This window comes from Mercenaria mercenaria, chromosome 15 (genome assembly GCF_021730395.1).
Source record: "Mercenaria mercenaria strain notata chromosome 15, MADL_Memer_1, whole genome shotgun sequence".
Lineage (NCBI taxonomy): Eukaryota > Metazoa > Mollusca > Bivalvia > Venerida > Veneridae > Mercenaria > Mercenaria mercenaria.
The window spans coordinates 38,840,215-38,866,928 of NC_069375.1; the positions used below are offsets into that span (position 1 = coordinate 38,840,215).

The 26,714-nt window shown below is 34.8% G+C and overlaps 1 protein-coding gene and 9 non-coding genes across 10 annotated transcripts in view; 4 read left to right on the forward strand and 6 right to left on the reverse strand.

Annotated features, from left to right (window-relative positions):
• Nucleotides 1-1,846: 1,846 nt before the first annotated feature.
• The window catches only part of LOC123561183 (cytochrome P450 1A1-like), a 58,282-nt gene continuing 33,414 nt past the window's right edge, over nucleotides 1,847-26,714 (forward strand). Inside the window, exon 1 of the mRNA XM_053524193.1 lies at nucleotides 1,847-1,874. Coding sequence (XP_053380168.1) covers nucleotides 1,847-1,874 — 28 coding nt within the window. The remainder of the gene's footprint in view (nucleotides 1,875-26,714) is intronic.
• On the reverse strand, nucleotides 8,111-8,182 carry Trnap-ugg (transfer RNA proline (anticodon UGG)). Its single transcript has one exon. It is a non-coding gene; the product is annotated as a tRNA-Pro (tRNA).
• Nucleotides 8,567-8,638, reverse strand: Trnap-agg (transfer RNA proline (anticodon AGG)). The gene has a single exon. It is a non-coding gene; the product is annotated as a tRNA-Pro (tRNA).
• Nucleotides 10,281-10,352, forward strand: Trnap-cgg (transfer RNA proline (anticodon CGG)). Its single transcript has one exon. It is a non-coding gene; the product is annotated as a tRNA-Pro (tRNA).
• Trnap-ugg (transfer RNA proline (anticodon UGG)) lies at nucleotides 11,217-11,288 on the forward strand. The gene has a single exon. It is a non-coding gene; the product is annotated as a tRNA-Pro (tRNA).
• Nucleotides 13,731-13,802, reverse strand: Trnap-ugg (transfer RNA proline (anticodon UGG)). Its single transcript has one exon. It is a non-coding gene; the product is annotated as a tRNA-Pro (tRNA).
• On the reverse strand, nucleotides 14,739-14,810 carry Trnap-agg (transfer RNA proline (anticodon AGG)). Its single transcript has one exon. It is a non-coding gene; the product is annotated as a tRNA-Pro (tRNA).
• Trnap-ugg (transfer RNA proline (anticodon UGG)) lies at nucleotides 16,801-16,872 on the reverse strand. Its single transcript has one exon. It is a non-coding gene; the product is annotated as a tRNA-Pro (tRNA).
• On the forward strand, nucleotides 21,403-21,474 carry Trnap-cgg (transfer RNA proline (anticodon CGG)). Its single transcript has one exon. It is a non-coding gene; the product is annotated as a tRNA-Pro (tRNA).
• Trnap-cgg (transfer RNA proline (anticodon CGG)) lies at nucleotides 22,276-22,347 on the reverse strand. The gene has a single exon. It is a non-coding gene; the product is annotated as a tRNA-Pro (tRNA).

Below are 26,714 nucleotides of genomic sequence, written 5' to 3' on the forward strand. Positions count from 1 at the left end.
GTATATTGATCTTTTAGTTACTGTAAATAAAAAGTAAAACCAAAGTTATCGAGTCATTTCTAGGCAGTGTGTGAAAACATTCAAATGGTCTGTTAATTATGTAGGAGAACTATCGATAGTAATAACCTTTTATTTCACGACTATACTGGTTGGCTAGGGTTGGCTAGGGTTGGGGTAGTTTCAGGAGGTAAAATAATCCCAGGTAAGTATATGCTACCGCATACCTATTTGGCACACGAGAGCGAGCTTTATGGACTCCATAATCCCAGAAAATATAAGAATCCGAATCCAGCAGCCACACGGCACTTAACGATTGCTGTTGTGATAGTTAACAAAATCTGTGAAAAGATCCTTTGGAAGCAAATAATGCAATCATGTTGGATAATAGCAGACTCGGTTTGATTGAGTCTGTTCATGAGAGGTAATGCAAACCTATATACGTCAGTGAGAGTAACCTAGCAACATAAGCGAGAACAGGCTTATTAGGCAATGCAAAAACAACCGAGTACTAAATTAAGCAATGACATACATTCATTTATAAGTACCACGGTAACCACATGATAGGCGTTGGCATATATTATTACACCACATCTCCATATTTGTGGATAGATTTCGCAATCCGATGGACGTCACATTCACGCACATCTTACGTTATATCTGAATATTAATCAGTAGCGTGAGAGCATGAAAACTAAAGCGAATTCAGATAAACCATAATATCCAAATACTGTTTACGTCAATGACCTGGAATAATTCCAACGCTATTGCGAAATAAACATTGTCTAAAAATATAATTGATCTGGTATAATTCCTGCGTGCTAATGAAACAAACATTATATAAAAGTATAACAACCTGCCTAAGAATATGAAATTATATAATGTAGGTTGATGGTATAAAAATACTCATTTAGTCGACTATGTTACAGTGTGAGGCCCTTCCGAATACCTTCATTCTCTTGTTTCCCATTGTCAAGTTGAGGAACAGCTGGTCTCACAATCACTGAAGACAGATCATTCCCTAGACGGTTATAAAGTCTTTACTACCTAGGGGAGTCGTTGGTATGGTCAGCTCAGGTATGAACTCTCGATTTTGTTTCTTTGCCTCTTGGACGAAGCTGTTTTGTTGAGCCGATGTTTGGTGTAGCCGTCCAACTTGGCTTTCATGGGATGGTCTCGGAAAGACCTGAGCTTCTCTGCTTGAAGTAGAACCTTTGCATGTCTCCTGTCTTGTAATGGCTGTATACCTGTTAGCATCTCCGTGAAGGAGATTAGTATAGGCTTTGTAACACCTGTCATGATCCGCAATGCTTGGTTTAGAACCTTGTTTAGAACATGTTGGGTAGTTTTAGTAGTAGTGGACTAGGCAGTTAAACTGTGCCCTAAATGTCTCACTGTTTCCAGATATACTGTCTTGAAAATATGCTCATCTGCTCTCCACGTTGTTCTAGCAAGTTTACTCATCATGGCAAGCTTTTTACGGTCTCTCCGTCTGCTTGACTAATGTGAGGTCTCCAGGTTAGCAGTTTGTCAAAGGTCACTCAAAGGTATGTTGCCTCGTCTGCTTCAGTCAGCGAACAATTTTCCAACTTGATTTTTTCCGCCCTCAGCTTTGACGACAGGGAGAATAGTGTGGTTGACGATTTCTCTGTATTGATCGTGACACATCAGTCCTCAGCCTAAGCTGAAAGATTGTTGATGGCTTCTTGCATTCTGTATGTGGCTGTTGTAGTTCCCTTGCATCATAACACCAGGGTACAGCCTTTACCTCTTTCGGTAGTTTAGACACCAGATTGTTAATGAAAAGTAGAAAGAGTTTAGGGGATAAGACAATGCCTTGAGGGACACTATGACGCAACAGGAACTTCTTACTGCTGGTGTGTTCTAAGCTGACTCTTGCTCTCAAGTTGTAGAGGTATGACTTAATCCACCTCAGTATGTGACATCCTACTTCACTTCTAACCAGTTTTGACTGACAAGGAGTCAATCAGTCAAGACTTTGTCGAACGCTAGGTGCAGATCAATCAATGCTGTAAGCACGACTTTCCGCTCTTGCACTGCGTCTTCTATCTCTTGCGGTAGGTAAGTGGTCCGGTCCTCAGTAGAGCGGAATTGTCTGAAGCCAGCTTGTTGTGTTGCGAGTAGGTGATAAGTCTTCATGTACCACTTCAGACGTGCATTTACAATCCTCTCCATGGTCTTTCCAACACAGCTGGTTAGACTGATTGGACGATAAGCTTGCAGCCTTCTTTTGATTCTTGCCTTTTTATGGATGCTGATCATGGCTGTCTCTTTCCATATCTGTAGAAATAGTCCTTGTGCCAAGCTGTTGTTGAATATTTCCATGAGTTTGTAAATTGTTGTAGTGCATAAGTCAATCAGCATTTAATTTACTTCCATGTTATGTATCAATATTACCTTTATTCTAAATATTTTTATGAAACATCTCATTTTTCTCGGGAAATGACACCAATTACTTGAAAAGTCCGTTGATTGACCGAACACTTGTCCAGTCCTGAAGATTTAATTCGGCATGTTATAAAACAATTTACTGACATGTTCGTAGGGGATTATTGAATAGGAAAGTATTTCTTTCAATAAATGAACGAAAAATCATGACTAATGTGACAATTCTCCCGTCTGTTAGATGAAGAGAAAAAAATATAGAAATTCAGAGCCCCGAGATTAGTACCTGAACGCTTTCTCCGCGCAGCTAAATCTGCATCTATGTGACATAAAGATAATAATTTATTGGTTCACAAGTTATACAATATCGTTATTTAGGTTCAGAAACCGAAACTTAATTTACGGAAACACACGGAATATTCATGAGATGAGTGCCAGGTCAATATAAATCCCGCACGATAAGACAAACGATAACATGTTTGATGGTTATGATTTTCTTAATTAAAACGTTTCAATACAGAAAAATATATATATATTTTTGTATAGCATTACAGTATGCACTTAACTCCTATCATTGACAACTTATTTGAGTTAAACAATGCATGACAACCATAACAATCAAATAATAATATAAACATGATGTCGTTTAAATTATCATGCGGAAGTAGTACTTATGGACAGTATTTAATACTATGCCCTCACGATAACTTGGTGTTTACAAACATGACTATAAATACATTAAAATGGAACAAAGGGAATGGACAGTTCCAGCTTTTGTCGATAAATTTCATATAACTCATCCCTCTATTTTTATTCTATTCATACCAAGGTCAAGTGCTCATAAGCGGTATCACAAACAAAGCGCAAGTGGTCTATATTGTAAACTAGGCCAATCGTATTTGACAGTCCCGACAGGGCAGTCTGTTTTATGTAAACATTAATGACTGACAGTTTTGGATCCGTCCATTCAACATGAATTTTGTGTAACATGTTAAAATCTAAATATTTCTGGCTTTAATACCATTACAAATTAGCCCAGATGTAAAGCTTACTGTCAATGTTGAACAGATCTTTTCCCGTGTGAGTTCGAAACTAAGCATCGACAATTAATTTTTTATTAATTTTTGCATAAAATTTACATTCCTTCATGTGCTCTGTGGCAACACTACAAAGAAATATCTAAAGCCGATATGGCAGATGAGAAAGTTTTAGCATCATATTTAAAATGATATTGATTAAACGCGTGTACTTAAGCGAATAATGTACATAATATTATGCCATGTAAAACATGTATGCAAATACAAACTATCAAGAAACAAACGAAAATATGCGAACAAAACTGAAAAAGAAATAGAATAGGAAAAACAAAAAACAATCCTCATCAGGATTCGAGCTCACAAATGGTTTGTTTATATCAAATTGTCATGTGCATTGTACTCGACTGGGCTATGTTACAGTATACTAACTGGATAGTTAAAATGAAACAAAAACTAATAATATTTACTTGTCAAGTGATATGCAAGCATTACGAACTGTTATTTTATCAGTTTCCATAAAATGGACCCGTCCTCGCGTTTCGGCGGGAATCACGTTATCATTTGAAATACGCACATTATCAAAAGAATATTCGAAACTCCGATCCAGTTGAGTAGGTTAAAATAGGCCATAATCCGGAACTGCTACCTTGCTACCTTAATAGTATACCTAGGGGTACGGTATGATATGTACAGTGGTATTATCTTTCTGGTATGTTAGCAGTGTCCTAGACCAACGAGAAATCAACATAGCACATATCTTGCACGGTGACACGTTGATATGTTTAAAAGTAAACAGGACAGTTTTTCCCGTATTGATGGTGTTATAATAAATGGTTATATATTCTTGTTAGTTGATATAACTTTGATACATCTGCAAAATAATATTGTTTCTACTAATTCTATGATGAGATTTAAAACTAACATTTTTGTAACAAGAAAAGGCTAATATAGTACATGTATATATATTCTAATAAACAACTGTAAACAAACTGATATATTTATTACATTATTTAATCACTGTATGGTAACTACACCGTGTGTGTTTGGATTTGTCCAATATGGCCTCTCCCGAGCAAAATAAAATGTCATAAACATCAAGTAAGTTTTGATATTTTCTACTTTTATACATGTATTTTACATACAGATTTTATTATGTTTTCAGTTTTCATTCTAAGATGAGACCGTTCCAGTTTTAATTACTAATTGATAAAAACGAGCAGATTATGGGAATCAAGAAGCGAAAACGAAACTTTTAAATGATGTTATCAAAACTCTTTTTATTGTATCATCAGAAAATTAGTTAAGAAGAAAGAAGAAACATTTTTACATATCTTGTCATCTGTCTTTTAACTGAAAGTATGGTATTTTTTTTTAAAAAAGCCATCGCAAGTCAATTACATGTATCAAGTGTATAACGGTTTGGATACAAGTAATATAAAAACGGTTAACGGTTTGGATTTAGTATATGCACCGGTTTGGACAGCAACTTAATTCACATTCCTGCATGAAAAATCGGTATCAAAGTTGATAAAACCAGATACAAACACATCTATCTCCTTCATTTATTTCTGGGATATCAGAAGTAAGCTTTTGTATGGGTTCCATAAAAGCTAGGGACCAAAATAATCTGAAGTACAGAAAAATAAATATCTAAGCTGAAAGGAAGAACTGTGTATAAACGATTCGAAATTAACACTGTACCTACTGCAATTATTATTATAATTATTGTTACCGGTGCATACAAATGTGTTACGTTTAATTTCCGGGAACATTTTTGAAATGAATCAATAGATATCCTTAAGCAGATTAAAATTACTTTTAAGAAAGCAGCGTAAGTATATTTGAGTACCAGGCCGGTTAGATATCCAAGTCGTTTGTTTTTGAACCCTGGGTTCCATCTACCGTCTCAAGGGACATTTGATTTTAATTCGTTTAAAATAAATGTTCATTTAATTATCGCATTTATCAATGGATTGTTTAGAAGAGGAATTAATAAATGCGTAGAAAATAGGCGCAAAATGAACAAAAACGTTTGTTTGCCCATACACCTACCAACTTAAAGCACCCCTGTACACGTTAGTTATTTCCACTATTCCACAAGATGGTTTACATCAACTACTCGAAGAATACGAAGGGCTATTGCACGCATCCGTTCGTTGGTTTCCGCGGACTCTTTTGTTAATTATTTGTAAGATGTTATATCAGTAATGACTAATGTGAATTTATTGAAACTAAGTTGGTCAATGTGATTATCATCTGTTCCATAATTCTAGTTTTCTTATTTACCAAGGTATGACCCTTCTTCCGATACGCTAAATTGAATTTTGTACTTTTTTTGTACGTACGCAGGTATCTCAATAATCAATAATTAGAATGAATTATCTGTGATGATCAAGCATGCAAAGTAAGGATCTGCAAATCTGACTTTAACTTAATTGCAGAGTTATGCCGCTCCCTTATGCTAACAAATACTGCTGTAGCTTTGATATGTAAGCAGGTACGTAACGTACTAACGTCTCACTTTTAAGAATGAAATAAAACTTCAAACACATGTTCACTCTGATTATCCGACATGCAGTGCACAGGCGTCAAGAATTTTCTGTTCTTTGAAAAAAATTATGTCGCTATTTTGACTTGACTTAGCAAGTTATGGTCAAGTTCATGTAGGTAAACAGGTATCTTATTTAGCAACAGAAAAGGGGAAATTTCTAAGACTAAAATATACGTTAACAAAAATGGTTTGGTCATTTTATACTTGTTTATATCACTGATTCATTCAGTTAGCTTTCTTTGGTGGCATGGCATTTGAATAGTCGATCTGTATTGCCCCTATTAAACTTGATATTTGCCCTTTTTCATCGAAATGTATATAAACAGTCGTGAAATTAGAACCGAAGTAGGTATAGTAGTAAACAAGCAAGTGATCATTTCTTTTTAAAAGTTTAAAAGCTAACTGCGTTTGCTTTTCCTACAAAGATGAAAAGTACTGTCCGTAGCTTTCCGTTGCTATTCCTCTCCCAGTGGTGTTTTCACTGCTACGCTTGAGAAAAGAAATTATAAAAAGGAAAAACACGAAAGCATACAGCAGTGTTTACATAGACTTGAACATTACTAAACTATACTCAAAATATATAGACATACTATAACATATATGTAATGTAGAAGAAAAAAAGAAAAAGACAAACACCTGGGCGTCGCTTTGAAACTGTCATTAGCAAAACCACCACTGGGGTATAAACCTGTAAATACACATTGAAAGGTGATAGGGTGTTAGTCCAGTATAGCAAAGTTAACACAATATATTAACCTTTAGCATGCTAGATAAATTGTCGTCTGCTGGAAATGTCGTCTTCTAAAATTGTAAAGTTCATTCAATTTGCTCCAAAATTGGAAGAAATATTGCCAGAGTAGCAAACAGCTTGGAACCTGATAAGACGCCGATTTAATCGGCGTCTGATCTGGTTCCGAGCTGTTTGCAAAGGCTGTTAAATTCGCCCGCAGCAAGCTAAGGGTTAAACCTGTCATTTAACGTATTTCCGGCAGATCATGGAGCTATGCCTTCCAGGAGGATGTTCATTTGGGCAAGTGCTAAAGCAAATTTATAACTTGTGATGTGTGCGTCAATGTGTAGCGAATTGAAGCAATCTTCAGCATGCATTGATCATTTGCTCAGTTTTAACATATTTTTCTGGTCATCAGCAAGGGTATGTATTAACTCATTTAAAAAATTCTTGAAAAAAGACTGATTTCAAAATTGTTAGCAGTAACATCAGTTTGGTTAAATACACAAGTAAAATTGATATTATTATGGATCAACATATGGGTGTATTTCTTAAAATTATACATAGCTATTTTATAAGCATATACATTTAAAATAATCTAAATTAAATGCTTGAAGGCCATGTTTGGTTTGCCGGAATACATATTTGAACATGTACCATTGTAAAATATGAAAACATTACTTAGAAACAAACATTATTTTAAAATTAGCAGTTAAATCTGTCAGTCCAAACCGCAAACATCCAAAGAGATTAAGTCATCCAAACCGGTGTACACTTGTTATCCAAACCGTTACATTCATGTTTTCGCGACACTATACGTTTTGTGTCCTTTTGAATTTTAGGTGCTTTGCACATATCACAGTTTATGCATACTTACACTTGATATTATCATAAAGTATATTTACATCCATTTAGACCAAAAAAATGATTTTATAGATAATAACAATGAAATTTGGGAACATCCGATGCGAAATTGAACAATTGCCATGAGTATATAAGATATATTTATACTAAATACGATTCCAATTGCCATGTGAGTCCGGCGATTACTTATTTGGACATTAACAGGGTTACTGAACAGAATTTGGTAACGAAACGTAGCAAGACGTATTAAATATCTTTAAGAACTTATATGATGTTCCATTGTTTATTCGCTTTGGACCATATCCAAACATACGGCTACCGATGTAGTTAACATACAGTGTTTCGTCGTATTTACATCTATTCACATTCAAAATTCCGATCCACTTGAGTACGTTAAGATGTGAGCTTACATACATAAACTGTGAAAAACGGGTTTGTTCTATAATTGCGGACCCGAAATTGAACAAAATCTTCCACGGTATAAACGAACCGCAGGTATGTACTGAAAAATCATTAAAACATGCAGGGCTCGTCCGGGATTTGAACCCGGGACCTCTCGCACCCAAAGCGAGAATCATACCCCTAGACAAACGAGCCGTTGTTACATTAAGATAAATATTAAACACTTGTTTAAAGGAGAGCTATATCATTTTAATGCAATGTCTTGACAATACCAGTGATGACAAAGAGCAAATATTGCACATATTGCAACAAAAGCGAGAACCATGGCCCTAGACAAGTGAGCCGTACTTAATAGATAATGTATGGCGCTCTCTTTGTTTTAAAATGCCGCAATAGAGAGTGGTCAAAGTAATAATTTATATATATATATATTAACATGTATATCAATCTCAAGGTATCTCGGTAAACTAGTAAATGGAAAGTAATACTTTTGCCTTTAGACATTAAAAAGAAGAAAACGAAACAAAAAAAAATGTTTTATTCAATACTTTTAAGAGTTTTCTTGGTACAGTAAAAGTTGGGCTCGTCCGGGATTTGAACCCGGGACCTCTCGCACCCTAAGCGAGAATCATACCCCTAGACCAACGAGCCGGTGTTACATTTAAATTTTAATATGGTTGTAAGATAAATATTAAATACAGGTTTAAAGCAGAGGATGAAGTTGTAATTTTTTATCATTTTTACATAATGTAAAATACATAATGTATTATTACAATTAATGAAAATACCAGTGGTGACAAAGAGCAAATATTGCACAGATATAAATGCTTTTATTTGTGCGCGAGAGGTTCCGCGTTAAAATACCGTGAGAAAAAAAACAAGGAAGAATATCCAACAGGGAAAACCACGTTCAAAAAACGCAGCCTCCCTAAAGACACACACGAACAACTCTCGCACACCACACACAAAAATGAACACAAAAGGACAAAACAAACAAATACAGGAACACAGTGGGGCACCGTCTTGGAACGGTCAGTGGCAAAACCACCACTGGGGAGTCTAATCCGGTTTATGGTGCACCTAACCTTACTCTTACCCCCACCATGTTCCAATGTCACAAGACAGTGTAAATAAAAGCAATCCCCGCCAGGTGAACCCGTTTTCATGTTTTAACCCAAAGTTTAATGACAACAATGACAAAAAACACTCAATGCTCCATCTGTAAGAGTGAGGCGATTACTGAAGATGATGATGATGAAGAGATAGATGAGTTTTTAAATTAAAAACATATATATAGAATGGAAATTCATGATATTTATTGTTTCGTTTCCAATTTACATTGATGATGCAATGTTTAAACAAAAAATACATATCATACACATGATATATATTATTTACTTTAGCTTTGTTGAATAATTCCGTTTAACATGACCAAATTGTAGATAATGCCGTATTGTATGTATCAAATTTAGCATGGTAATAATGGCTCGTTGGTTTAGGGGTATGATTCTCGCCATAAAATCTCACCACAATTTTTTACAATCATACTTGAATCAGGTAAGCTTGAAGCTACAGTAAAATACACATTTCACTTCTATTACATATATGACTGATCCTTTGTTTTATTAATCAGGCTAATTCAACGGGATTAAGCGTCAATGATTTGTCTTAACCATTACTAGTATACAAAGCGATCAAAAATGAAATTTAATTTTTACATATGTTTAATTCCTTCTATCATCTATGACCCCAAGCTTACGTGACCCGGGACCTCTTGCACCCTAAGCGAGAATCGTACCCCTAGATCAACGAGCCGCTGTTATATTAAGTCATAACAGGCATATAAGATAAATATTAAAGACCGGTGAGATTATATTTTTTATCATTTTTATGCAATGGCTTTGGAAGAGCAACTATTGCACAGATATTATCGTTTGCTTGAGTGCGAGGGGTCTTGAGTTCAAATACCGAAAGAAACCGGTTGTTATGGTTTAACTCAAGGATTAAAGTCTGACCAGCAATACAGATACACTCAATTCTGCACATAAAATGATAAATGATTGATGAGTTTTTGAACTAAAAAATGTTATAGAATGGAAACTTATTCGTTTTTTGTTTGTTTTTGTTTTTCGTTTCTAATTTTACATTGTGATGATGCAATGTTGAAACGAAAATTAATATCATAATTATACGGACCGTTATATTATAATGGTTTACTTACATGTATTTAACCTATCCAAAGAATAGATATGGTAATGTGGTATTGTAGTATAAACTTCGGTATAGTTGTCATGGCTCGTTGGTCTAGGGGTATGATTCTCGCTTCGGGTGCGAGAGGTCCCGGGTTCAATTCCCGGACGAGCCCATTGTTTTTTCTTCATATTGTCATGTGCACATTTATAACACGGCATCGTTGTCAATTTATATTTCTTCGTCCAAAGATAGACAAATTATTTACCATCTGTATTTTACCAATGCACTATCCTTGCTGTATAAGGCTTAGACATCTATCATGAACGAGATTTCCAAACATAGAAGGCAGCATAAATATTTATGTTTTTACATTCTTGTCGTTGGTCAGAGATACGATAGGTTTCGGATCCAACTCCCGGCGAGTCTTTCCTTTTAAACTGAATTTATCAAAATACACCTGCCGTTCACCGATACTTAGGACGATTGTGTTCTATTTGTGGTTTATTTACTCTACCCATTTCCTGGCGAGAACTATAAGATAATCTTTACCACGGAACAAACCAGTTTATCACAAAAATTCCATGTACGTTAGCTTACGTCTGAACCTACTGAGCTAGGTCGGAATTTTGATGCGATTAAATGTTAAAACGACTTTCAATAATGTAGTGCATATATTAGTTTGTTTGCGTGACAGCTGTTAGAATAAATGTATTATTATGAAAACGTGCGTGTTCAAATTATTAGGTTTAAGTCTCATAATAGAATAAGTACATCTATCGAAGAACATGTATTGATAATATCATTGTATAGATGTATCAAAATGATATCGATTTACAACAAAATGTAACCATTCATATTTGAAATAATACAGTACGGGAAAACGCCAGTGTGGTATTGCTGTATTATAATAGTACTGTCGGAATGATTTTCACGGACTTCACGTGGTAGGAAATAGTAGGTCACTAGGTTGTGACGTATCGCGCAGAATATGGACTACCTATATCAGTCAGCGATATATCTATATATCCCGAACTGTGGCTCGTTGGTGTAGGGGTATGATTCTCGCTTTGGGTGCGAGAGGTCCCGGGTTCAAATCCCGGACGAGCCCATTAATATTTTTTGATATTTTTGATAAACACTTTTATTGATGGTAACGATAAAACAAAATATTAGTAAATTAATTTTTTGGTTAAAGTACATCTGTTCCGGCAAAATATAAGTTAAATCTTGATATTTAGCAGAGACTTTTCAGTCATAGAACCTTACACACCAAACGGGCTTTCTTTTCTATAAATGGTTAGTTATCTTTAAGAGGTCAGAAAACTGGATGATTCTAGTCATAGCACAGTATCAAATAAGCTTTAAAGTTAATCAATATATGGCAAACCTACCTTTCAGTTGCGACCATTTCGTGTTGTGATTAAGATTAGGCTCAGACAATATCTTTATATTAAATGAAATCTGTATTTCCGCCAACCTCCACACCAGTCAAATTAGCGTTGCCAAGAAACGAGAAAAAGGGTCATTTATAAATGAAATAGAAATAAAATCTTTTTCTTAGACTTCATGTTTCTGTTAACACTCTGTGATTTCTCTTACAGAAATTTAGGCATTTTCTTTGTATCTAATTTAATTTTGTCATGATGCAACGTTTTTAACAAATATAACATATCATATAAGTTACCAGGTAGGTTTTTGTTTTCATACAATAAAGACCAAAGCTTTGGTAAGAGAATGTGGTTTTGTATCTATCAACTTTGACTTTGTAAGCATGGATCGTTGGTCTAGGGATATAGTTCGTTCTAGCTCCAAGGGTCAAAGGCTCGCGGGTTAAAGTCCCAGTAAAGCCCATAAATTTTTACCATTGATCATAGTCAAACTTGAATCAAGTATGCATGAAATAGCAATGAAATATACATTTGACTTTTTATTGTATATGACTGTTAATTATTTCTGGTTTCTTGATAACGCGTATTTAACGCAAAAAAAAATAATAACCATACAGTCTTAATCTTTTGTTTATCTTAACCCTGAAACTAAATGGCCGCGACCAGATTTTCTTTTTCATGTGTTGAATTCCTTCTATCATATACGATTGAAGAGGTTCCGTGACTATGCTGTGACTACAATTTGCCAGTTTTCTGACTGTTTCGGGAAAGCTTAGCATTCATATTTAGTAAAGAAAAATCGATGATTGCCCTTCATAAGTTGGGATGAATATAAGTGAAAGATGTATATTAATAATGATGATGATGAATGATATTATAGGTTAATAGGTATATACACATACAAACATCAACTAGGGGACACAAAATGAAGAATAATATTTCAATAGAACAATACAGTTACCTTATATAAAATGCAGAAGTACTGTTTAACATGAAAAGTACAATATACCCCTGTCGCACTTACATGACAGCTGTCAAAATACACATTGTGAGATAATGATCTATTTATAAAGACCAGCACGATGGCGTAAATGAATCAATCGGGAAAGGAGCATCAAAAATGTAAGCATGAGTGCCAATCAATTCTTGAACCTGTTTCACAGAAATTCGAAATGTTCGCCCTACATTCTCTCCCAAGTATGGACTTTTGAAAAACTTTCTATCATGGGATTTTTAAAAAGAATTCCTTAAGCCAATGTTAAGGCATAACGCTCATTAGTTTTTACACATAGTTGAATAGATAAAATGAACCCAGTGTTATCTATGCTCTGACATTTGTCCGAAGACATGGTAAATGTGTAAACGGCAAATAGTTTGCGAGGCTTGGCACATTTAAACGAACATATAAAATACGACCAGAAGCAGTGCCACATCGTACAGCTTTTCACATCTTCTTCATACAATAAAACTCAGCCTAATGTGGAATTTCAACCCGAGACCTGTCGCAACCCATGCGAGAATCATACCCCTAGACCAGCATTCCGTTAAATAAAAGGTACATAAGATAAATATTAAACGGGTTCAAGAAAGGAACGAGAATGCAGAGGTTCATCTTTTGTTTTAACACAAACAGTAATGACCAAAACAATATGCTGAAGGAATATGCCTTTCTCCACGGGTACCATTTTAGAACTTAATGCGAGAGGTCCCCACTTCGAATACCGGAAGAGGCTTTAAACATGTCTTAATCTCAAAAATTTAAGTCCTCCGTATGATAATATCAACTTTCACTTCTAAATCTTAAAATCCGTGTTTATGTTTGAATACAACATTTTATAGGAGTAAATTGTGTTTATGATGAAATTTGCAAAACTATTACTTAGCATATATAGACTGTTAAAGTAGCAACAAGGTAACTAATCATTTTGTAATATCGATACGTTTTGAAGACCCACAACCACAACTTATTGGTTTCCCGACGCCCCCCCCCTCCCCCATCAACCCCACGCCACCCCCCACCAACACACATACACACATCCTAAAACAAACACACAAACACTTCAGGATATGTAATTCATATAATGCATGTACTTAAACCACACATTTTGGACATATCGTAATAGTCATTAAAATTGTTTACAACATGTCAGGCAAAAGTTAACGGGCTCGTCTGGGATTTGAACCCGGGACCTCTCGCACCCAAAGCGAGAATCATACCCCTAGACCAACGAGCCGCAGCTATATAAGCCCGATATATGATTGATTAATATAGGTAGTCTATATCCTACGCAATGACATTTTGAATCGTTTAAATATAAACATGTGAGATAATTCCCGTATTATTTTCACAATAAATTATTATATTTGATGTACGTTTATATTACTTGAAACATCGATAAAATAATATTATTAATATCATTACTATGGGGGATTTAACCCTAATATTTCATCCACAATAAACGCAAGTACAGTACATCTATATATTTTTTAACCATTAAAGGCTGTAAACACTATAGTTTGAAAATCATTTTTACATTTATTCAAAATTCCAAATGAGGAAGGTAGGTTAAAATGTGAGCTAATGTGCATGCATTGTGTCACACGGGTAAACTGGTTTCTTCTATATATTGATAATGATAATCCAGTAGAACTCTCTGAGAACATGGATAAAAGAAAATAAACCATAATTTATTCTGTGTGGTACAAACTTGAACAAAATCTTCCGCTGTATAAACGAATGACAGGTGAATATCATTGAATTTAATTAAGAAGAAGGTTTCGTCCGGGAATATAACCCGGAACCTCTCGCACCCGATGCGAGAATATTACCCCTGGTCAAACGAGTCGCAAATGAAAACTAAAATATGTTGCCTTCTTTCTTAAGCAATGCTGCTCATCACAAATGTCATAGTAGTCGTGTTTACATTAAGGTATTGGCATTGGTAAAATATAAATAACTTCTCTGTCTTAGGACATAAAATGAAGAAATAAACATTGACAACTGGTGTGAATGCTATGCAGAGTACAAATAACAAAGTAAACAATAAGCAAAGAAATCATATTGGCGCATCAATAAAATAGTAAATGGTGCCTTAGAAACGAAGAAATAAAACCGACAAAAAATGTGCTCTATTGACCTCTTTATACATCTTCCTGGTTCTTAAAAAGTTGGGCTCGTCCGGGATTTGAACCCGGGACCTCTCGCACCCTAAGCGAAAATCATACCCCTAGACCAACGAGCCGCTGTTATACCTTTGTTAACAGGCATTTAGATAAATATTAATTACGGTTTTGAAAGAGAATTGTTGTCATTCGTACATATCGTAATGCCAAAATGAAAATGTTGAATATTATTAGTTACACTGCTTGTTGGTGAAAGTATACGGGATATACCCTGTCGAGGATATCCATATCAGGCGAGAGCGAAGCAAGAAAGGAAAGAAAAAGTAAAGATTTATCATTATGGTAACACAACCAATAATGACAAAAACAATATACTGAAGGAATATGCCTTTCTCCAGGGGTACCATTTTAGAACTTAATGCGAGAGGTCCCCACTTCAAATACCGACAGGTGCTTTTAACATGATTTAATCTAAAAAGATTAAGTCCTCCGTATGATAATATCAACTTTCACTTCTAAATCTTAAAATCCGTGTTTATATTTGAATACAACATTTTATAGGAGAAAATTGTGTTTATGATGAAATTTTCAAAAATATTACTTAGCATATAAAGACGGTAAAAGTAGTAACAAGGTAACTAATCATTTTGTAATATCGATGCGTTCTAAAGACCCGCAACCACAACCTATTGGGTTCCCCACATCCCCCACACATCTTAAAAACAAACACACATACACTTCAGGAAATGTATAATGCTTGTACTTTAACCACACATATTGGACATATCGTAATAGTCATTAAAATTGTTTATGAAAAATGTCAAGCAAAAATTAATGGGCTCGTCCGGGATTTGAACACGGGACCTCTCGCACCCAAAGCGAGAATAATACCCCTAGACCAACGAGCCGCAGTTACATCTTCCTGATATATGATTGATTAATATAGGTAGTCTATATCTTACGCTATCATTTTGAATAGTTTAAATATTAACACGTGAGATAATTCCCGTATTATTTTCACAATAAATTATTATATTTGATGTAAGTTTATATTACTTGAAACATCGATAAGATAATATTATTAATATCAATACTATGGGGGAATTAACCTTAATATTTCATCCACAATAAACGCAAGTTCACTACATGTATATATAGTTTAACTATTAAAGGCTGTAAACACTATAGTTTGAAAGTCATTTTTACATTTATTCAAAATTCCAAATGAGGTAGGTAGGTTAAAATGTGAGCTAATGTGCATGCATTTGTGTCACACGGGTAAACTGGTTTCTTCCGTGATAATGATAATCCAGTAGAACTCTCGGAGAAAATGGATAAAAGAAAATAAACCATATTTGTGGATACAAACTTGAACAAAATCTTCCGCTGTATAAACGAATGACAGGTGAATATCATTGAATTTAGTTAAGGAGAAGGGGTCGTCCGGGAATTTAACCCGGGACCTCTCACACCCGCTGCGAGAATCATGCCCCCAGACCAGCATTCAGTTCAATAAAAGGTACATAAAACAAATATTAAATACTGGTTCAAGAAAGGAACAAGAATGCAGAGATTCATATTTTGTTTTAACACAAACAGAAATGAACAAAACAACTTGCTGAAGGAATATGCCTTTCTCCACGGGTTCCATTTTAGAACTTAATGCGAGGGGTCCCGACTTCAAATACCGGAAGATGCTTTTAACATGATTTAATCTCAAACATTCAAGTCCTCCGTATGATAATATAAACATTCACTTTTAAATCTTAAAGTCCATGTTTATATTTGAATACAACATTTTATAGGAGAAAATTGAGTTTATGATGCAATTTGCAAAAATATTACTTAGCATATATAGACTGTTAAAGTAATAACAAGGTAACTAATCATTTTGTAATATCGATGAGTTTTGAAGATCCACAACCACAACCTTTTGGTTTCCCCCATCCCGCCACCCACCACCACAACACAAACACACACGTCCTAAAAACAAAGACACTAACACTTCAGGAGATGTAATTCATATAATGCATGTACTTTAACCACAAATATTGGACATATCATAATAGTCATTAAAAATTTTTATGAAAAATGTCAAGCAAAATTAACGGGCTCGTCCGGGATTTGAACCCGGGACCTCTCGCACCCAAAGCGAGAATCATACCCCTAGACCAACGAGCCTCAGTTAAGGCTTTCTGATATATGATTGATTAATATAGGTAGTCTATATCTTACGCTATCATTTTGAATAGTTTAAATATTAACACGTGAGATAATTCCCGTATTATTTTCACAATAAATAATTATATTTGATGTAAGTTTATATTACTTGAAACATCGATAAGATAAGATATTATTGATATCAATACTATGGGGGAATTAACCTTAATATTTCATCCACAATAAACGCAAGTTCACTACATGTATATATATTTTAACTATATATTAAAGGCTGTAAACGTCATTTTTACATTTATTCAAAATTCCAAATGAGGTAGGTAGGTTAAAATGTGAGCTAATGTGCATGCATTTGTGTCACACGGGTAAACTGGTTTCTTCCGTGAAAGATAATCCAGTAGAACTCTCGGAGAAAATGGATAAAAGAAAATAAACCATATGTGTGGGTACAAACTTGAACAAAATCTTCCGCTGTATAAACGAATGACAGGTGAATATCATTGAATTTAGTTAAGGAGAAGGGGTCGTCCGGGAATTTAACCCGGGACCTCTCACACCCGATGCGAGAATCATACCCCTGGACAAACGAGTCGCAAATGATAACTAAAATATTTTGCCTTCTTTCTTAAGCAATGCTGCTCATCATAAATGTCAAAGTAGTCATATTTATATCAAGGTAAGAGCATTGGTAAAATATAAATAATTTCTCTGTCTTAGGATATAAAATGAACAAATAAACATTGACAACTGGTCTGAATACTCTGCAGAGTACAAATAACAAAGTAAACAATAAAGAAAGAAATCATATTGTCGCATCAGTAAAATAGTAAATGTTTTTCTTAGACTATATGTTTCTGTTAACACTCTATGATTTCTTTAACAGAAATTTATGCATTTCCTTTGTATCTAAATTAATTTTGTGATGATGCAAAGTTTGTTTACAAATATAACATATCATATAAGTGACCATATAGGTATTTGTTTTCTTACAATAAAGACCAAAGCTTTGGTAAGAGAATGTGGTTTTGTATCTATCAACCTTTAGTTTGTAAGCATGGATCGTTTGTCTAGAGGTATAGTTCGTTCTAGCTCCAAGAGTCAAAGGCTCACGGGTTAAAGTTCCAGAAAAGCCCATAATTTTTTACCATTGATCATAGTCAAACTTGAATCAAGTATGCATAAAATAGCAATGAAATATACATTTTTATTTTATGCTAACTGATGAAATACTGTGTTTTATCAGTGAGATATAATCCATAACACTCATTGCATATCACTCACTGTAAATGATGTAGCATTGACAATTTACTTGTACACTGTGTATAAATTTTAAATAATTTCCTTAAAACAGGATGGAAATTATGGTCGCACATTGTTCTAAATAGCATATTTCTCGATTCAACTTACTTTACTTAATGAGAATTTCATAACGTTATGCAGCAAGAAATGGAAATTTATGTCGTGTGCGCCCTTTTAACGTCACAACACGTCTGACGTTATGTTCGTTTACGCGCGTCTGTTTCCCGCGCTGAGATTAAATTTGTTACAAAATGCATATCTTAACGAAATTAACCATAAAATAAAAAGAATTGTTTTTTGTTTTGTGTAAATATAGAATAAATTTCACCTCAAAATGAGAACATTTTCTCACTTCTCGGTGAGATATATGTCATATTCACGAAACAAATAATACATATCCTCCATGATTTCCTCTTTTTTTTTTTTTTTTTTTTTTTTTGTTTATGACTGTTAATTATTTCTAGTTTCTTGATAACGCGTATTTAACGCGAAAAAATAACCATACAGTCTTAATCTTTTGTTTTGAAACTAAATGGCCGCGACCAATGTTTCTTTTTCGTGTGTTGAATTCCTTCTATCATATACGATTTCTCTGTCTTAGGACATAAAATGAAGAAATAAACATTGACAACTGGTCTATTGAATACTCTGTACAGTAAAAATAACAAAGTAAACAACAAAGAAAAAGTCATTTTGGCGCATTGGTAAAAGGTAAATGGTGCCTTAGAAACGAATAAATAAAATCCGACAAGAAAATGTGCTCTATTGAGCACATTTTACATCTTCCTGGTTCTTTAAAAGTTGGGCTCGTTCGGGATTTGAATCCGGGACCCCTCGCGCCCTAAGCGAGAATCATACCCCTAGACCAACGAGCCGCTGTTATAACATTGTGTTAACAGGCATTTAGATAAATATTAATTACGGTTTTGAAATGGAATTGTTGATCATTCGTACATATCGTAATGTCTTAACAATACAAGAGATGCAAAAATGAAAATGTTGAACAGATATATGCATTGCCTGAGTGCGAGAGGTTCCGAATCCAAATACCGATTGAGCCCAGTTTAACTTTTACACGGTTTAAAACCAAGTAATAAAGTCCGAACTACATTATTAAAAAAAACATTCACTTTTAAATCTACAAAATCTATGTTTTTTAAACTTAAAGCATACAGTGGAAATGTATGCGTTTGGTTTTCGTTGTTATGATAATGCAATGTTGCAACATATGTAAGATATCATATGGGCCATTATAATAGTCCGTATAATAATATTAAATCTCATAATCAAATTCGAGTGGAAAGATATTAAGATTTTGCAAAAATATGACTTATAAATATATAGACCGTTAAAATATTAAAAAGGTAGCAAATTATATTGTTATATCGATGCTTTTGAAACCAACTACAAATTAGTGACCTACTCCCCCCATCCCCGCCCCGCCCCACAAACCTCAGGAAAATTAAACATCGAGATGTGATATACATCATGCAAGTACTTCAACCAAACCTTTTTCAATATTAATTTTTTATTTCATCGTTGCGGTCAATAAAATTGTATATAAAAATATCAAGCAAACATTTATAGGCTCCTCAGAGATTTGAACCCGGGACCTCTCTCACCCGAAGCGAGAATCATACCCGTAGACCAACGAGCCGCACACATTGAAGGTTTTATGTGCACCGCCGTATAAACACATCTGCGGACGTCTAAATTATTTGTTGATACTTGTTAGATATGTAAATATTGAGTTCTGCTCAACCTAGATGGCGTGGACGGTAGCCTGCATTTCCACTACAAAAATGTACCGTCCATGAACAAACTCAATCAAACCGAGCCTGCAACATTTTCACTTTTGTCGTGTTGAGCGAGCTGTGGAGGAGTTGCAACATTTTATATTTAATTACCACAGCAGCTTTGTTTATGCCGTGTAGCAGCCGTAAAACGTCTCCCCGTACATGCAGGGCTGTTATGTTTCTAAATCTTTTCAGAGTGTTCAACACGGCATTTACGTATGTTGTCTTCGGATAGGGTGAGTGTTTTTTAATTTTGTCTTTTAGCAGTTTATGTGATATGCAGGCTCCGTAGCCTCAGATTTCCTTTCTAAATGTCAGTTTGTTTAATTTCTTGTTTATGGCAAGTCCATTATTTTAACTGGGGACCGTACGCTGCATTCATGGAATTGTACACTAGTTTATCATTGAAGGTTTCCATGTGCACCGCTGTATGAACGCATCTGCGGGTCTTTCAAATTATTTTTTGGTACTTGTAACATGTGTAAATGTTGAGTTCTGCTCAGCTCGTGGCTAAAGGGCGTGAACGGTAGCATGCATTTCCATTACCGTCCATAAACCAGCTCAATCAATCCGAGCCTTCAATATTTTCATTTTTATTTCATGTTGAGCGACCTGTAAGGTTTCCACATATTTTCTATTTTAAAACAAAGTATTAGTCCGGACTGTTACATAAAATCTTGCACTTTTAAGTCTACAAAATGTCTGATGTTTTAAAACTCAAAACAAAAGCACCGCAATGCGGAGCAATATAGGCCCAAATGTATAACCTTTGACCCCTAAATGTGACACTGACCTTGAAACGAGCCATCCAAAACACGCACTCTGCACGTCGTCTGAATGTGTTAAACATTTGTGCCTAATTTCTTTAATGCCATTCAAGCAGTTCAAGAGTTACAGCGCGTACACGACATTAAGTCGTATGACCTTTGACCCGTAAGTGCGACTTTACCGTGAAGCAAGCGAGCCATCCAGAACATGCGCTCTGCACGTCGTCTCGATAAGGTGAACATTTGTGTCAAGTTTCTTTGAAATCCTTCAAGGAATTCAAGAGTTACAGAGCGGACATGAGATTGCTAACGGAAGGACAGACAGACGGACGGACACCGGAATCAACATAATACGTCCCTATTTAGAGTGGAAAGATATTTCGAAATCCTTCAAGGTGTTCAAAAGTTACAGAGACACGATTTTGCTAACGGATTGACAGACAGACGGACGGACACCGGAATCAACATAATACGTCCCTATTTAGAATGGAAAGATATTTCGAAATTAAAATTGAAATGATTCAATGTTGCAACAAATATAAGATATCATATCGACCGTTATAATATTAACCAGGAAGGTATTTGTTTTGTTATATTAATCCGTTTAACATGTCTAAGGAATCGGTAAGATAATGTAGTTTTGTAGTTATCAACTTTAATTTTGACATTGTGGCTCGTTGGTCTAGGGGTATGATTCTCGCTTCGGGTGCGAGAGGTCCCGGGTTCAATTCCCGGACGAGCCCATTATATTTTCTTGACAGTTTAGTAAACAATTCTCCTGATATATAGTTTATTACATTAAAAATTAACAGTCATATTTTTGTTTAAGTCCATGCACTGTAGAATTTTCATGTTAACATTCAGTAGCCTTGACTTCTCACTCATGTAACCTTACCCGCAAATACGACATTTCTTTAATAAAAGGTGTAAGTTTTCCTGAAAAAATATCAGAAATTTGGCATTGTCTTATCAAAGCATAGATAGATTCTTTTATTTCCTCCATTCTTGAAGAGCATAACATATATACAGGTAGACATATATCAGGAAATTTACATGTAAACATCACGAAAGCCTTGAAGTCGTCAGATGATAGAAGGAATTCAACTCTTGAGAAAAATACATTTCATTTGCGACTATTTTGTGTAATGGCTAAGATAAACAATAAACTCAGGCTCCCGTTGAATTAGCCTGATCAAGAAAGGAAAACAAATAATAAGTTATAGTACCAAATAAAAGTGAAATATGTATTTCATTTTAGCTTGAAGCATAACTGATTCTAATCACTTGTCCCTCGTCGATGTGGATTCGAGCCTCACTCGGGGCGTTGAATTCTTCATGTGAGGAAGCCATCTAGCTGGCTTACGGAAGGTCAGTTTTTCTACCCAGGTGCCCTTTCGTGATGAAATAATGCACTGGGGTCTTCCTCCACCATCAAAGCTGGAAAGTCGCCTTATGACCTATCATTCTGTCGGTGTGACGTTAAACCAAACAATAAAAAAAAACTTACCTGATTCAATGTTGATTGATTGTGGAAAAAAGCTTAAGGGCTCGTCCGGGAATTGAACCCGGGACCTCTCGCACCCGAAGCGAGAATCATACCCCTAGACCAACGAGCCATTATTACCTTAAATAGCCGCCGGTTTCTTTTTGCCACGCCGGTATTTGGCAAATTCAGCCAATATTTATACGCGCTTTACAAAAATGAAAATTGCCTTTAATTGTTACATTAACCCACCTATTTTAAAGTTAGTATGTTTTGATATGATATCATTACTAGTTTTTTGTAAATCAGTATGAGAAAATTACATTTGCCATGGCAAAAGCGGTTTTGCCATGGCAAATCGGTCTTTTGCCATGGCAAAATAATTTTGCCATGGCAAGAAAATTCGTGATTTTTTTTCATTTTTCTTAAAAAGTTATTTTAACTATTTCCAAACGAATGTATTGGTAGAAATATGTTGTTTCATATCGATAACTCAGTTTTTTTTTATTTTGCCATGGCAAAAACTGGCAAGATTTTACCATGGCAAGTTTTACCATGGTGAGTTTGCCATGGCAAGATTTTGCCATGGCAATTATTTTTTTTTTCAAATATTTTAAAGGAAGTTTGATAATTTTAGTGATTACGAAATACAATACTGGCAGGAAAAGAGAAGATTTTAGATTTCTTGTGTTGGCACATTTAAATCAGCAAGCACAGAATCTTGCTACATAGATTGTTTCACCATTACTGGAATAAATGCTGGTTGATTTTCAGCGGCAAGAAGGAGTTTTTTACATCCTTGTTTTAATGAATGAAAATGTATGAAATATATTTCTAATATTACATAACGGTCATCGTGTGCCATATATTTTTTCTATTTAGAAAAATACAAATATTACTTAAAATACAGAACATATCTATTCATCAAATAAGTAAGTTTCTTTCGCTTATGAAATACGATATTAGTTATTAAAGCTGCTACCTAAAATACCACATTATCATATCTATTCTTTGGTCATGTTAAACGGAACTACTTAACAAAACAAATATCTACCTAAGTAAATAATATAACGGTCCTTTTACACGCCTGGTAAACTACAGAGCTACCTCTTTAAGAGGTATACGGTAAACTGCTCTGTCGCAACTTCCGAGGTAGTGCACGTCGCGATAAAAGAACATCAACAATGGTGAGTGTCATCATATTTTTTGCAGTTTTTCAAACAGTGTATCAAATATCAAAAATCGGGAAATGGTAGGCGGTGTACATTTGATTTAACTTTACAGAGAACTTTAAGTTTGCTAATTCATTCTTAATTTGTGGTCGTGGTGATGTTTACCAACAAACTGATTTAGCAGTAAATTTGGCCATTTCGTCATGAAAGCACTTTCATTGTCAAAAATTTACATTTTAACTAATATTAAGAAGCAAACCGAGTAGGCGTGAGATAGCTGTAAAATATACAATGCATTTGGAAATAAAATATGTACTGAAAATGGTTGGGGAGTAAAATTATTCACTTTTTATTGTGAGAGATAGCTTTGTTGTGAAGGAGATTGTCATGTCGCTAAGAAGATATCTCTGTGTTGCATGAACAGAGCTCTGTCTTTATAGTTTAAGTAATAGAAAGAGCATTGAAACTCGAGGGTAAACGATTTGTACGAGGGGGCGTAGCCCCCGAGTATAAATCGTTTACCCGAGAGTTTTAATGTTCTTTCTGTTTTGTATCATAGCCATCCATATATGGTAGTTGTAGGCGGTCTACATTGCCATATACAGCAGTTCAGTGAGTACTTAAAATCCTTGCTTTACAAATGTGTAAAGCCCAGGTAAAATAAACCAATGTGAGAGCAGAAAATCGATAAAATACTCTTTGCTGTCTACTGTTCCAGACATGCTGACATACTTCCCTATCTACCAGTGCGGTAACTAGCGTGCGGGTATTAAATACCTGCACACTTTTAGTTACCGCACCCTGTACTCAGAGTATATGAATTATCTGCACCAAATTTGTTAAGAAAAAACACCGAGCTATGATACAAACATTTTAATATTTACTTTGGGTTGTCCTCATTTGAAATAATATAAAGTAATTGTTCAATTTGATATACATATGTATGAGTTTTCCAAGTATTGTTTTGATAAAGGTTTTTCATGAGGTTATAATTGTAAATTTTGAATAGTTGTACATTCTGTTAACCTTTTTGCTCAGGTGAGTTATTGTGATCGCTCGATGTCCGTCGTCAGTCGTCTGTCTGTCTCTCCGTCAACATTTAGCTTGTGTATGCAATAGAGGCTGTATTTTTCCATTGATCATGCAATTAAGTCAAAATGATTGTCTTGTTTAAATCAGGGTCAAGTAAGAAAATGTATTATCTGGGGTCAAAAACTAGGTCACTAGGTAAAATTAAAGAAATACCTTATCTATGCAATAGGAACTGCATTTTACACTCTATCTTTAGGAAATTTGATGAGAATGTTTGTCTGGATAAAATCTAGGATAAATTTGAATATAGGTTAACTGGAATAAAAAACTAGGTCACCTGATTTAATTCAAAGGAAAGCTTTGAATATGTGATAGAGGCTGAAGTTTTTCAATTGATTTTCATGAAATTTGGTCAGAATGATTGCCTTGATAAAATCTAGGTCAACTTTTATTATGGGTTATCTTGGATCAAAAACTAGGCCACTAGGAAAAATAAGAGAAACTAATTGTGTTTGCAATTGGAACTGTATTTTATACCGGATCTTCGTGAATTTTGATCAGAATGTTTGTCTGGATGAAATCTAGGTAAAATTGAAATATGGATCATCTTGGATAAAAAAAAACTAGGTCACCTGATCATTTGAAAGAAAACCCTTGTGTACGCAGTAGGGGCTGCATGTTACACAGGATATTCATAAAAAATAGATTGATGGCCTCTAGACTGTTCACAAGCTTATCCTTTGATCTGGCCTACTGACCTAGTTTTTGACCCCACATAATCCAGTTTCAAAATTGACCCAGAGATCATCAAGGCTAACATTCTGACAAAGTTTCATAAGAATTGGTTCACAAATGTGGCCTCTAGAGAGTTCACAAAGCAAATGTTCACGGACGACGCACGACGGACGCCGACGGACGCCGACTGACGCCGACGGACGCCGGACAATGACCGGTCACAATAGCTCATCTTGAGCGCTTTGTGCTCTGAGCTAATAAAAAATAACAAATAAATATGACATTTTGCAAGTCAGTTACTTACCTCCTAGATCGGTGTTCATAAATTAAAAATTCTCGCGGTCGTGCGGAAACACGATTCGCACGAGCGCGGGTTTTTCAATTCATGATAAGATAATTTCACGCATCAATTTTTCTCTAACTGAATTTATCTTTTTTATAGAAAAAGTACCACATGCCGATTGTAAGAAAATATAGCCCGCTCGCTTAGATCAATAGTGGAAGTGCATATCATGGGCTTTGAGTTTGAACCCCCTGACTATTTTACAATGTGTCTGTAGGAGGACTTGATAGTTAGTTGCTGAGAACAAGTTGGTACTTCTGCTGAACCCAGAAGTACTTGTTAAAACGGCACTAAATAAAAAACAAGTAAAATAAATATAAGAAAATATTCAATATGTCGTCGGCTGTCTTCTAAAACCTTGTAAGTGCAATTTCGATGAAAAGTGTGTTTCCGGCTTATTATAACCGCTGTATATTCCCGCTCATTTTGCAAAAGTGCCCGTAGTTATAGCCAATCAAAATCTTTATTTATAAACATGTGATAAAATCACGTAAAGTAACTGGTCCAAACTTTGTTCTTCTTAAACCTCGTAACTACAGTGTGACGCAAACTTGATGAAAACATAAAGAAAATAACAAATGCAATCCAAGTAAAAGTAAGTATTTATTGGTTAATCCTTTTTTATCAAAATTTCTTTGTCATACACTTAAGAATACTGCCATTACATAACAAAACCCAGCGATTTTGAAAAATAAACAAAAGAGTAAAAATAATATGACTGTTTTTGTTTTATATAAGTGAACGAGGTTCTGTTTCTTTTGAAAACTTATCAATATTATTGAATAATATCTTGTTTTATTGAAAATGTTAAATATAACAACTTTTAAAGGTCGACTTTTGCCAGATAAATGCATATCCGGCTTTTTAGAATGTTCTTGCTGATTTCATTTTTGTTAGTTACAAGATTTTAGAACTTGGCAGGAATCGGGTTGTAGACTAAAAATCCATTGGTTTAAACATTTTAATGCATACCAATTTATATAATATTTACATCTCAAATACAATACTTAACAACGATATATGCAAAAGGGTTTGGTAACAAGTTCTCTTAACATTATTACATACCCTCCCCTTAACAAATTTCACTTACATGAGATTCGGCTACAAAATGTGTTATTCATTAAACTATGCAAAATTTTCAAAAATCCATTCATAAACACAAAAATATGTCTGCTATTATACCGGTAACCCCGTAATTATCTGCTATAATTTCAAGTA